Below are 14,559 nucleotides of genomic sequence, written 5' to 3' on the forward strand. Positions count from 1 at the left end.
ATCATTGAGAAGGGTCTTAGGCAGGGAGGTGACCAAGAACCAAATGGTCATTCTGTCAGAGCTCCAGAGGTCCTCTGTGGACAGAAGAGAATTTGGTAGAGCAGAGGTGAGCGAACTACAGCCCAACTGGCTAAGGATAGGTGCATCAAGCTTGTGGCATCTTATTAAAAAGACTTGAATTGCTGCTGCCAAAGGTGCATTGACAAAGTATTTAGCAAAGGCTGTGAATACTTATGTACATGTAATTTCTCACTTTTTTAATATATTTGACAAATTCTCAATTTAACTTTTTTCATGTTGTCACCATGGGGTGTTGTGTGTAGAATCTATTTTGTAATAAAGGTGCAACCTAACAAAATGTGGAAAAAGGGATGTGCTGTGAATACTATATATAATTTCAAATTCATTATAATCAAAATGTCACATAATACATTATAACATATATGTCTATTAAAATTATGTCTAGGTGGTACCACTCCAGCACAGTGGGAAGACATTACAGGCTCCACGCCCTTAACCTTTGTCAACCAGTGTGTGTCCTTTACCACTAATGTTTCTGCAAGGTAATTCATTTAATTGGACTCTTATGTTAATGGTTACTTAAATTTATGGTCTGTTGGAGGTGTTGGAGGAGTCCATTACTGTCTCAGTTCTCTGGAATGCTCAATTACACAACAGTCCCTTTAAAGAGATATCTGTCCAAGGACATGGCCTACAGATACCCAGCAAGAGACAGTTTTGTATCCCACCTGTATGATTAAAGTCGGTACAGTAGTCAGTTCTTCTGTCTGAATAAAAATGTGTGAACTGTTGTGTGCTTTGTCCACTCTTCACTCAGGTTCTGGCTGATAGATTGCAGACAGATACAAGAATCTGTGAACTTCTCCACCCAAGTCTATAGGGAAATCATCTGTGTCCCATACATGGCCAAGTTTGTAATCTTTGCCAAAACATTAGACCCAATTGAAGCACGATTGCGGTGCTTTTGCATGACCGATGACAAGATGGATAAAACTCTGGAACAACAGGAGAACTTTATGGAAGTGGCACGAAGTCGAGATGTTGAGGTATGTTTTGAAAAATGTTATACTCACCCACTCCCTTTCCGGAACCGCTTAGTCCTACTCAGGGTTATGGCTGCCAGTCCCCATCTTCAGACACTGGGTGCAAGGGTGTGGGCACCGGCCCACTGCAGGGCACACCCACAAACACCATTCACTCACACACTCACACATCAGACAATTCGCCAATTTGCCTTCGATGGGCGAGAGATAACTGGAGAACCAGGGAGAAACCTGCACTAAAGCGGGGAGAGCGCCCTTTGAGGTATGGTGCCATGCTTCTAACCACCAGGACACCATGCAGCCTTGAAAAAATATAGTATTTTTACATATTTTTAAATAATGTTTGTTAAGCATTACGATTTGTCTTAACGGGTTGAACTTTTTTGTAAATTTAAGTAATACTCTAGTAATATTTTATAAGGGCAAATGTATGCCAAAGGCATGCATGCTAAGGCTTAATGTTCCAGGATGGGCTCCGACAGCTGTGACACTGATCAGGTATAAGCGGTTATGGAAAATTAGTACTCCTCATTGTCAAATGTAATAAAAAGGCACAAATGCAAAGTCTTTTTCTGCATACCTTATTTGAGATGCACTACTGCATGTCATATTTTTCCTCAGGTGTTGGAGGGCAAGCCCATCTTCGCAGACTGTTTTGGGAACCTGGTACCTCTAACCAAGAGTGGGCAGCATCATGTGTTTAGTTTTTTTGCCTTCAAGGAAAACCGATTAGCACTTTTCATCAAAGTATGCCATACTGCAACATTGAAATATGATTACTTAAGATTGCTATTCCCGAGCTACTGTTTAATGTTCTATCTTACTTCATGTGAACAGATTCGAGATACAACACAAGAGTCATGTGGGCGATTGTCTTTCACAAAGGAACCCCGGACATACAGAAGTCTAAACCACAATGCCATTTGCAACCTGAACATCACGTTGCCAGTGTATTCAAAGGTAAATGTACCATAGTGCATTACTAATAATGCATAAACCATTCAAATATTTCCTCTTATGTTACAGTTTCTCTTTTCTGTCTTAGGAGTCTGATTCAGAACAAGATCCAGATGAGGAGGTATAGTGTCTCATTTTAATTATGTGAACAGTAAGCAAGTATAACAAAACAGAACAGTTAAATGTTAATCCTTAACATTTCACTGTTCTGTTTTGATCTGCTTACTTACTTAAGGTACTTTCGGTTTTCACATACCCCGAAAAAGTCACATATATTTCAGAGAAGAAGATTCTTTTAAATGCCTTACTATGCCACAGTAAGGCATTGGACCAGGCTAGGAAGTGGACTTGAAAATGAAAATTTTGAAGTATATAACGATATTGTACATAGAATGCATGCAAAATGTTGTGAGTATCCCATTCTTCATTTAAGACAGATTAACAAATTTAGTTAGAGGCGACCCACAGTATTCTAAACACATTGGTAAATGTATGTGAAAAGCAACTTTGTCACTTGAATGAGATACATTTACATTTAGAGCATTTATCAAACGGCCTTATCCAGAGCGACTTACAATCAGTAGTTACAGGGACAGTCCCCACTGGAGCAATTTAGGGTTAAGTGTCTTGCTCAGGGACATAATGGTAGTAAGTGGGATTTGAACCTGGGTCTTCTGGTTCACAGGTGAGTGTGTTATCCACTAGGCTACAACCACCCTGTGCATAGTGCATTACTAATAATGCATAAACCATTCAAATATTTCCTCTTATGTTCTTCTTATGTTTTCATTTCCACAGAGTGACAAGACACATGACAAATGTAAGTGATGTCTTTCAGTTTGGTACTACTAACTGCATTCAAATTGGTTTGTCAGAGTGCTACACGGACCAAATAAAATACACAGTGTAGTAGTTATCATGTTTCATGTATATATTCTGAAAATATGCGATAAAGGTTTAGATGGATCCCTGGCTGCTATGCTATGGCTGATAATTGTTTCTATCTGATCTCAACCTTTTTAACCATGAAATACCTCATTTCATTGCAATCAGTATTCCATTGATATAAAATATACTTATACATCAAATTAAGAATAAAAAATCATAATATTCAATCAATTACTGCTGATTTTCACTACTAATACACTCATGATTTCATTTTCGTCAGTACATGTTGCTCATTTTGCTTGCTTTTCTATGAATATAATTTAGAATTGCATGGGCTCATACATCATTGGCATTGCATGGAAATAACATGACCTACACATGTTATATATTCTTAAGTCTGTTCTTTGTGTTTGTTATGGCTGCATGTTTATCATAATGTTTTCACTCACTTCTGATTTTATGAAATTCACAGTTTTAACTCATTTTTATTTATTAACACAATTCACAACGTTTATTTGAACTTTATTTGCCATAGCATCTGAGGATTCAAAATAGCTTTACCTTTAATTGCCAGAAAGTCTAATCAAATTACTTTTATGGTCCTTCATAAAACAATATTTTTTGTTGGTCAGCTTTGTCTGTTAGTATGTTTTCCATTTTAAAGCAATCTTGAGATGCTGCATTGGTTTTATTGTGGTCTGTGTGTTTGAGTTGTTCTGTACCTGTTGCTTCTTTTGGTTCCTGACACCTCTTGTATTGTTTCTGTTCTTAATATTTTGTCCTTCTTTATGTCATGTGTTTGAATGTACAGTCCAACATATGTTTAAGCAAGTTATTTCCTGTCCATCTTCTTTTCATGTGTTTTTGTTTGCTTTGCTGTTGTCATGCCAACACTAAAGTTTGTTGGATCCATCAGTCAAAAATATGACCTTGTTTATTATTTCAGCAAAGCTATTGTAGTGCTCCTGCCTTAACCACCGATTTCCACTGTGTTTTGTCCTTCTTCATTCCTTTTAATTATTTATATTTTTTATCACATCAAGATGGCGATGAAACCGAGTCAACTGAATTATCCATTCTACAGACGCACATGGTTACTGACCCAGCCACATTAGCAAGTCCAGACTTGCTGTCAGATATATCAGATATGAAACAAGACCTTCTCAAAGTATCTGTCATCCTGACAACAGATTTGTCAGAAAATACAGGATCCTCTGAGGAAATCCAGACGTTCTATGAGGAGCATGGAGAACCTTTTCAAATAATGGAAAAAGTGAAAGAAAACCTTGAGAAAGTTGGAGAGTTACTGCGTGAAGGGGAGTTAAATATGGGAAGAGATGAGATGACACAAGGAGCTAAGAGCATTGAAGAGGAATTGGCATTACTTGATGATTCAGAGATAGTGGAAGCCAAGACAACCACTAATCAAACCCAAGAAGTTTTTCTGCAAGAATCACACACCATCAAAGATAATACTTCTATGCCATCAGGAGAGAATATAATTGGTCAACAGCATCCAAAGATCAAAAAACCTGCTAGGAGGAAGTTGCGGGACATGGAATTTGCAAGTGGAAGTTCAGAAGATGAACTAGAGAGAATGAGTTCTGAGGAATCTTTAGATGAGGACCTAATCCTAAGAGAACCTGAAATCAGCTCAGGCCACTTTCCCTCCTCTCCTCCTGTAGAGGAGACTCCAATTGGGTCTATTAAAGAGAGGGTTAAAGCACTTCAGAGGAAGGTTGAAGAAGATGGCCAGGCAAATCAAACTCAAAAACCTTTGCAAGTGAGTGTCATTCATTCTAAATCTCATTGGAAACATAATGACAGTCAAGATAGTTCAGCAACCCCACCAAAATCACCCAGATCTCCCAGGTCTCAGACTGAGAGGCTGGAGGAGACCATGTCTGTTAAGGAACTGATGAGAGCTTTTCAGACTGGGCAGGACCCATCAAAACATAAATCAGGACTGTTTGAGCACAAAGCCATGACAACTATAATGGCAAGTACAACCAGCACCTCTAATATAAACTACCAAGATGAGAAACTGTTACAAAATGGGCCAGAAAATGAAGAGGTGACCACTTCAAACAAATTCAAATTTGAAGAGGCAGGTTTCATGCTGGATGAAAATCTTTCTGAGCACCCCAGCATGATTCAAACTAGAGAACTAAACGTAAGAGCTGACATTCATACTGAAATACCAGTAGATGCTCTTGATACTGTTCAACTTGATCAGCCTGAAGTGTTTGAGGAACCCCTTTTCCAAGAGGTTAAAAATGACAAGAATATTTCTTCTCAATCAGTTGCACAAGTGAAGGACATGTCTGATATGGTCTTGCATCTAAGTGAGGATTTAGAGGTGTATTTAGAGAATATGCCTGAAGTTACAGCTTGTGAGGTAGATCAGAACGTAGTCCAAGAAAGGTTTGAAGAAGTTGTATTACATAGAGTCTCTGGTGAAGACGATCAAGCTTCAGAAACATTGCAGAAGGATATTCTAAGGACCAGTTCAGAAACTTCAGCAAAAACCGATATAAAGACCCATTCCCACCCAGTTACCAACATAAAAGACATGTCTGGCATGGTATCACATCTGAGTGAGGATCTAGATGAGTACCTTGAGAAAATCCCAGATATTCCATTTTATAATCCAGATCAGAATGTCATCCAGGAGGGCTCTGATAATGTTGCTTTATGCAGAGACATTGGTAGAGATGATCAAGTTTCGGTGACATTGCAAACAGAAAGATCTATGACCATATCAGACACCTTAGGGAAGGAAGAGTTGGCTCTCAGCCCAGAAGAAATACCTGAACCTCTTTTTAAAGAGGTTAAAACTGCCAAAGAGACAGATTCCCATTGCTTTTCAGGGGCAAAGGACATGACTAGCATGGTTTCACATCTCAGCAGCGATCTAGAGGAGTACCTAGAGAAAGTATCAGTCCCAGGTCATCATACAGATCAGAATGTCCTTGAGGAGACATTTAAAGAAGTTGTATTACACAGAATAACTGGTACAGTTGACAAAACAGACACTTTAGAGACTGACATTCTGATGACCAGATCAGAAGCCCTAGAGATAAAGGAAATGGGTTTCAGCCCAAAAGAATTACATGAACATTTTTCCCAAGAAGTTAAGAAGAATGAGGAGAATTACATGAGTGAGGACCTAGAAGAGTACCATGAAAAAATGCCAGGTCATGATTCAGATGAGAATGTAATCCCAGAAAGATTACTCAAAGATCCATTATACAGTGACATTGGTGCATATGATCAAGGTTCAGTACGATTGCAGAGTGAGAGTTCCAAGAGTCAATCTGAAAACTCAGAGAAAGAGGATCTGTCTTTCAGTCCAGGGGAATTAAAGGAACCACTATTTCAGGAAGTTAGAACTGCCAGAAATACCCCTCCCCATTCATTTTCAGGGACAAAGGACATGGGTGGCATGGTTGCACATCTTAGTGGAGATCTAGAGGAGTACCTAGAGAAAGTACCAGTCCCAGATCATCATACAGATCAAAATGCCCTTGAGGAGACATTTGAAGAAGTTGTGTTACACAGGATAACTGGTACAGATGAACACAGTTCAGACACCTTGCAGAATTGTTTAAGAAACACATCAGAAATCTTAGAGAAAGAGGAATTGGCTTTCAGCCCAGACAAATTACATAAACCACTGTTCCAGGAAATAAAAATTGTGAGAAACAACTCTTCCAATTCATCTATAGAAGTGAAAGATATGACTAGTTTAGTTTCACGTCTCAGTGGAGATCTAGAGGAGTACCTAGAGAAAGTCTCAGATCCTCATCCAGCTCAGAATGTCGTCCAGGAAGAAAGAGCCAGTGGTACAAATGATCAATCTTCAGGCGTATGGCAGATTGAAGATCAGAGCACCAAATCTGAAGCCTTCAAGGAAAATGATTTGGCTTTATCTTCAGAGGAATTACATGGGTCAGTTGCACATCTAAGTGAGGATCTTGAGAAGAACTGTGAGAAAATACCAGAATATTCAAATCAGAATTTCGTCCAGGATGGGTCTGATCACGTTACAGATGTATACAGAGACTCTGATACAGAAACCACAGAGAGTGAGAAACTGGCTCTCAGCTCAGAGGAATTACATGGGTCAGTTGCACATCTAAGTGAGGATCTTGAGAAGAACTGTGAGAAAATACCAGAATATCCAAATCAGAATTTTGTCCAGGACGGGTCTGATCACGTTACAGATGTATACAGAGACTCTGATACAGATACCACAGAGAGTGAGAAACTGGCTCTCAGCTCAGAGGAATTACATGAACCACTATTTCAGGAAACTGACATAAATACCAGTTCCCATTCATTTACAGGGACAAAGGACATGTCTAGCATGGTTTCACATCTTAGTACAGATCTAATGGAGTACACAAAACCAATCCCAGATCATCATCCAGATCCAAATGTTGTTGAGGAGATATTTGAAGAAGCTGTATTACACAGAGTAAATAGTAGATATGATCAATCTTCAGACGTATTGCAAACTGACATTCTGAGGACCAGATCTGAAGCAACAGAAGGAGAGGAACCGAATTTCGGGCCAGAAGAATTACATGAGCTACTCTCCCAAGAAGTTAAGAATGCAGTAACAGAGGAGAAGGACATGACTTGCATAGTGTCTCATCTCAGTGAAGATCTACAAGGGTATCTTGAAAAAATGCCAGATCATGATCCAGATCAGAATGTCCCAATGGAACTATTCCACAATGCTGCATTGCACAAGACCACTGATGCAGATCAGGCTTCAGTGAAATTGCCAAGTGAGAGTTCTAATATCATGTTAGAAAAGTCAGAACCAGAAGAATTACTATTCCAGGAACTTAAAACTGCCAAAAAGTCTGTACCCCATTCACCTACAGAGGAGAAGGATGTGACTTGCATGGTTTCATATCTCAGTGGAGATCTGGAGGACTACCTAGAGAAAGTGCCGGTCCCAGATAGTCACCCAAGTCAGAATATGCTTGAGGAAACATTGGAAGAAGTTGTATTACACAGAATAATTAGTGCAGGAGATCAAGCTTCAGAAACACTGGTGTCTGACATTCTGAGAACACAATCAGAATACTCCAAGAAAGATGTTTTACACAGCGCTGATATAAGTGACACCATGCAACACAGCCAATATGATTGTTCAGCGCACTGTGAAAGTGATATGCAAGACAGGACAATGACATCCTCTCCAGAGACAATTTACCATGATGATAACTTTTCTCAGGACCAAACATTTTCTGATGAGTCTCAGATTAGTCCAGACAGAAGGCCATCTGAGGACTTCACTGCTGATATCAAAGCAGAGCTTGAAGAAAGTCCAGAGTACCAATTTTTCAAACAAACATCGTACACATTAAATCATGGGATTCATATCACACAAGATAGTTATGACACAGAATGCGGAACTAATGTAGACTATGTCACTGACCCTCATCAAGTCTTTAGTTCTTCTGATGGATTGAATGAAAAGGGGGAACATCTTGTCACTGGTGATATTGAAGAGGAGGAGTTCGACTTAAGTCCTGACAGTTTCAGCCATGGGGGGGCTACTGATTCACCTGTTACCAGTATTGGTGGTGTGTCACATCAGACAGGTTCAGAGGAAACTGGAAAACACGAGGTCATGGCAGAAACACCACAATCAAGCCCAGGACTTATTTCATACACTGCTAAGGAAGCTCAGTCTTTGATAGAGATGCATTGTGAAGAGTCGCAGAAGCAGGACAATCTTCCCTGTGCCTCACAACGACCCTCAAACATAGAGGACCTGAGGCCTGTAAAAAGTGGCTCTTGTGGAGATTCACTGGAAGCTAGCCCTGTCAATGAGGATAGTTCTTCACATAAATCCCCGGACTCAATCGAGCCAAGTCCTACCAAAGAATCCCCTTGCCCAGACTCCCTTGAAGGAAGCCCCACAATTCAGCGGCAGGAATTGTTTTGTCAAGAATCAGTGTGCTCTGTAACCGATCATTCATTTCAAGACGATGATTTTGAACAGAAAGTTGTTCAAACTCAGGCAGAAGATAGTGAACTGAACACAGATACATTGTGCCTTGTAATGCCCTCGAAACCAAATATTTTCACACAAGGTGATGAAGAAGATGCAGATGATAAGTCCAGAGAACCGCATAGACAGCTCACTCCAGAAGATGAAATGTTCAAGATGGCAGCAAAAATCAAGACCTTTGATGAAATGGAAAAGGATGCTAAGGTAAAAAAAGAAGTAAGATTTTCTATAGCTCAACCAATATTCATTAAATTAGAGTCATCTGGTGAAAGCTGTTTAGACTCCTATGAGTCTGAAGAGGATTCAGACATGACTTTGGATTCTGTTCCTGTCCTCTCCATGACTCCTACCATGTCAGAATGGGAAAGCCCTCAGGATGATAAACTACCTCAGAAATTCTCAGAACATGAAAATAATGCCTTTGAAGATGAACCAGATGAAAAGTTGCAAACAAAAATGGAGGGTCAAGAATTTTCCGAATTACCCAAGTGCCTTAGTGCTCCTGAAGAGGATATATGCATGAAAGATGAGTGTGAAATGGATGAGGAAAAAGAAAGTCTGTCACCTGGCTCAGGCAAGGGCAGTGATGAATTAATTTCAGAGGTAGAAAATAGATATTCAGAAGAACTTATAAAAGCAGACCTGCTACCATGGAGTGCTGAAGAAGATGATAAGGACACCTCTGAGGTTGAAAGCAGACAACAGAAAATTGCAGTGCACATGGAGTCACATGGACCAAATCTAGAAACCACCCCAGGTCGAACATCATCAGAGGAGGGGACATCAAATCCATTCCTCTTCCAAGAAGGAAAACTATTTGAAATGACCAGAAGTGGTGCAATTGATATGACCAGAAGGAGTCTGGAAGAAGACAATGAGGGACTTGCCTTTTTCCCTATTAGTGAGGATCCGTCTGATGAAGATGCTGACAATCCTGAAATGAACGACGTCTTTCAGGAAACAAAAGATCTAACCAAAGACCAGTCTAACGCTGCCTCTCCATTACTTAAGGCAAATGAAACATATCCACTTGGGGAAGTGTGCACTACCCACGTATCTCCTACTGTACATCACAGTACTTCTGAAGTGTCATCCTTAGAGCCTATTTCTAGTAAACAAAAGACTCACACAGGAGATGACCAGGACTTCTTAGATTCTAATTCTGATCTGGAGATTCATGATGATCTCCAAATGAGCAGAAAATCTGTGCACTCAGAGCAGGACCCAGAGTCCTCCGATTCATCCATCGATGAAGATCAGCAGTCTGTTATTGATCTTGCTTCTCCAACTCATGACACAGTCGTTCATGAGCCTTCCAGCAACCCAGCCAAATTCCAGATGTCATCTCAAATACTCACTGCTCTTCAAGGAGAAAGTTCTACTCTAACAGGTGAATTAAAAATCCATTCAAAATCTGACCAAAAATTGGAGCCTTGTTTTAAAGACAGACAATCTTCTACCAAGATCACAGTTTTTTCTTATAATCTCCCAGGTACTAGCAAACAGAGACATACTTATTCATCATCATCTCATCTCATTTCTGATGGATTTGAACATGGTACCAAATGTACACAAGAAAGAAGTAAATCTTGCAGCTCAGAACTCAAGTTATCCAATTGCAAAACCACTAAAGGGGATGAGCAGGTTGCACAAAGCAGGCCTTGCCCAGGGGTGCGGACTTCATCATTTTCTGAGGATGTCTTTGAGACAAGACCCATTTGGGACAACTCTGTGGAGACTCAGATTCAGCACATCCCTGACAGCTTTGCCCCATTCCAGTGTCAAGGTACCATCTAAACGGCTCTCTGCCCCCTCTCTTTTTGTGTACCCCCTTGCCCTGAATAAGACCTTTGTCTCATATTCATGTTGTACGTCTTGTGGCATTTCATTCATGTGTGTTGTGCTTTTGCTTTTTCGTATCATTGTTATGTGTGCACAATGTTTTGTCTTTCATGTTGTCTGCCGTCCATCAGTCTGTCTGTATATACATGTTGTATGAAAATCTCAAGATTGAATGCCCTTCTTTTGGTTATTATTACTAATGTATGGCTCATGAAACACACTGACAATTAAATACAATGAAGCATGGAAACATTAATATACCATGGAAAGGCATTGTGACCTTGCTCTTTTTGGGGAAATATGGAATTATTATTTATTGGATGTGGAGATGAATCAAGACTTATGAAATTGCATTGTCAAAACAGTAGCAATTGAGAGAGTCAATAATATGAAAGAAATGACACAAGTGTACATTCATAAAGTATTGTGTCTGGTGAATCCATAATTGAACAAACTGTAATAAGAATTCAGATAGGACCTTTTGTAACAGACAAACTTTTTGTAACTATGTGACAATACAAAAATTCAGTTGTATTTGTAAGTTCTTGTCTTATATTATAGAATAAAATCACACAGATTGTCACATTACAATCTATATTCAATTCTTATGAAATTTTGCATTTTCAGTGCTTAGACACTATACTGTAGCAATTTTGTGAATCCATGCATTATCCTACAAGGAGAGTTGTCAATTTGCCATTCCATGCAAGCACTGAATATTGTATTCATTAATGCTATTTAAAGAAAAACTATATAATTATATAGGTTATAGGAAGTGAAATTAGGCGTAGTGTAATTATGCATTATTTGACTAGATTATTTCTCATTGACTGATTGCCAGTTGTGTGTGATGAAACACAACTGCATATCATCTTATTCTTCATGTCATTCTTTTTCTTATCCTCACAAGGACAAATATAATATTAAGGATTGCATATGTACATAGTCGTTTTTAAATAACCAACACTGTTGATTGCTGTTGCATGCATTGAGTGCAAACTCAATTTTAACGTTATTTTAATATTACTGCCCACTGCAATTAATATAAAATCCATGTTTTGAGACCCAAGTATCCAACCAAAGGTCGTTCAGCAGAGACTGGACTGAATTCAATCAGTCTACTTTTCTGTGTATTCCCATGTTTGAATTAATTCAATTTAATCCAGTATTAGTCCTTCATTGGAGTACCACCAACCAGAATATTGATTTTTGACTTGTATTCTTATTTATATAATAAACCCATCATCTGCTCACATATCATAAAAAGTACCACATTTCACCTTCTGAATCCATACAATAAGTCTGCCAGTGAACATATATATATATTTAACCATAACATATCCCAACCAAATGACTAACAGACTTTTTGGTTGATTCTTATTATTTTATTCTTCTTATTATTTATACCTCAGTGGTATAATATGTATGAAATCTTCTTGGACAGAGCTAATTTGTTCATGAGGGTAGTCATCTCAAAAATGATGCATGTGACTTTAAACAATAGAGGATTATTCTAATTTATTGGTCTGCATGGGTAAGATTATGCGGCAATTGATGAAGCCTTCTTCCCACAGTTTGATTACGTACGTATATGTATATTTTGATAAAAAAATCTGCAGTGGACTGGCAGGATGATGCTGACCGGAAGGAGGAAACTTTGGTCATCATTGCAGATCTTCTTGGATTTAGCTGGACAGGTAAAAAAAATTAAATGAGAATGGGAATGTGACCAAACCAAATCCTTACATTTTTATTGAGATTTTGAGATGGCATAACATTTTCAGAATTAGCAAAGGAGCTGGAATTTAATGAAGATGAGATCCAACAGATTCGTTCTGAGAATCCAAACTCCCTTCAGGAGCAGAGTCATGCCCTTTTACAGTGTTGGGTAGAACGTGAGGGTAAACATGCTACTGGTGAGTTTTTACACAAACTCGGTTTTATAAAGTCATTATAAAGTCTTTCTGTTTTTGAATGCCATTTTTTTCATGACAGAGGACAGTTTGATCAAGAAGCTCACTACAATAAATAGGATGGACATAGTTCACCTTATTGAGACACAGATGAACAGATCTGTTCAAGAGCACACCTCAAGGACCTACGCGGAGATTGAACGAACCCTGGATCACAGTGAAGGTGCTGCAAATTCCAGTTACTTATGGTTGGACTAAGTACAGTGTGCCCACATTCCTATACTGCGGGATTTATGTACATAGAAATCTGATCTGTATAAAAAGAATTTTTTTTTCATAAAAATTGCATTTGCAATTTGCATTTGCATTTTTTTAATAAAAATGCAAATGTAAATATTTAGTTAAGTTCTGTCACAGCGAGGACAGTGAAGTTTAACAGTGAATATACAAAACAGGAGCTCAGAATATGGCATGGGGGCCAAACAAAAACAAGGAAGGCACTCTTGGCTTACTCTGAAATAGACATTTCAGGGAAGTGAGGAGTACTTATATACACACTTCCTGGTCAAATCAAATTATATACAATTGTATAATAAACTAGATTGTGAGTGGATGCCTCCCTCTGGGAGAGGGGCACCTGATGTGACATGTTCCTGGAGCAAAGAAATTCATGCCTCATAACCAGCAAATAAATGAATGTTATGTGACTGTTGCAGGCTGTTTTTACATGGAAAGAAAGAACTTATAGCTATATATAAATATATGGAATTACTTTATGTTTATTTCTTTCTGCATATAGCTCTGTCTTCAGTTCAGGAAGATGTTGATAGTCCAAGACTTGTCAGGAGGGTTGAAACTTCACAAAGACATCCTCCTGCTGTGTCTGAGGAGGACCTGTCTGTTGCTTCACTCCTGGATGTCCCATCCTGGTCAGAACCTGTGGGACACACCCATTCAGAAAGCATGCATGGAGATCTTTTGGAGGAACTTGAAATTACACAGTAGGCCACCTACTTACTACATATTTTGATAAGACCTCAGACACATCTCAGATTGTTTTTGAGCCTACTATGATTTCAGGGACAACCTGTGGGCGGTACAAGATTTCAGATCAGTGTCTGAACAGCTGGAGACTGATGAACAAGTAAGTTTGAAATTCTAAAATCATTTTAACTAATGTTTCAATCAAACTGCATATATGTCCATTCTGAATGATAAGAAATGCAGCTAATTATAAGTGGGTGTCAGTTTTTTTTAACTGAAAATTCATTGTGTTGACACAAAAACATCTAGTGAGTACATGAAACTTTCTAAGCACATATAAGTATATGAGTTTCTTGTTCCAATTTCAAAACTGTGTCAAGTGTCAAAACTGAAATATTTTGAAACCATTTATGCAATTGTTATATTCTGATACTAATTTTAATTGCATGTTGTCTCCATCTCATTTCATGATCATGTCTCAGGTTTCATCAGAATCAGATGAGGGAAGTCTGTTGGTGTCCCCAAATGCAATGCAGAGTAATCTTGAGACAAACATACTTTTGCAGTCTGGTTCAAGTGACACGTTATCACATTCAAGTCAACCCAAGGCTCTCTCAGAGGTTCCTTCCCAGTCGCTAGAAGACGAATTTGCTGGTTTTGATCCGACTGCAGTTGTACCAGATCTTCTGAAACTCTCATCCCAAGAAATCTCAGATCATTATTTGGAAACACAAGTCCATGATCCTCAAGCACCAAAATTAGGTTTAGATAAAGCAGATTTTGCTGGATTTGGGGAGACATGTACCGACCAATTGCAGTCTTATTTCATGAAAGGCCATTCAACTGAACATGTGAATGAAGAGTCATGTAGCAGAAG

At 38.8% G+C, this 14,559-nt stretch overlaps 1 protein-coding gene across 9 annotated transcripts in view; it reads left to right on the forward strand.

Moving 5' to 3' along the window:
• The window catches only part of ank2a (ankyrin 2a, neuronal), a 51,338-nt gene that overhangs the window by 30,907 nt on the left and 5,872 nt on the right, over positions 1-14,559 (forward strand). For 8 of the 9 annotated variants that reach the window (XM_028975463.1, XM_028975457.1, XM_028975460.1 and 5 more), the window contains 11 exons: positions 467-563; positions 839-1,067; positions 1,686-1,811; positions 1,902-2,024; positions 2,110-2,142; positions 2,820-2,841; positions 12,405-12,482; positions 12,570-12,701; positions 12,781-12,921; positions 13,498-13,699; positions 13,779-13,842. In XM_028975463.1, the coding sequence (XP_028831296.1) occupies positions 467-563; positions 839-1,067; positions 1,686-1,811; positions 1,902-2,024; positions 2,110-2,142; positions 2,820-2,841; positions 12,405-12,482; positions 12,570-12,701; positions 12,781-12,921; positions 13,498-13,699; positions 13,779-13,842 (1,247 nt within the window). Of the gene's footprint in view, positions 1-466; positions 564-838; positions 1,068-1,685; positions 1,812-1,901; positions 2,025-2,109; positions 2,143-2,819; positions 2,842-5,198; positions 10,334-10,435; positions 10,730-12,404; positions 12,483-12,569; positions 12,702-12,780; positions 12,922-13,497; positions 13,700-13,778; positions 13,843-14,559 lie in introns of those variants that run through there. The other variant, XM_028975455.1, reaches the window with a different exon arrangement.

This window comes from Denticeps clupeoides, chromosome 4 (assembly GCF_900700375.1).
Source record: "Denticeps clupeoides chromosome 4, fDenClu1.1, whole genome shotgun sequence".
In the NCBI taxonomy this organism is placed as follows: Eukaryota; Metazoa; Chordata; class Actinopteri; order Clupeiformes; family Denticipitidae; genus Denticeps; species Denticeps clupeoides.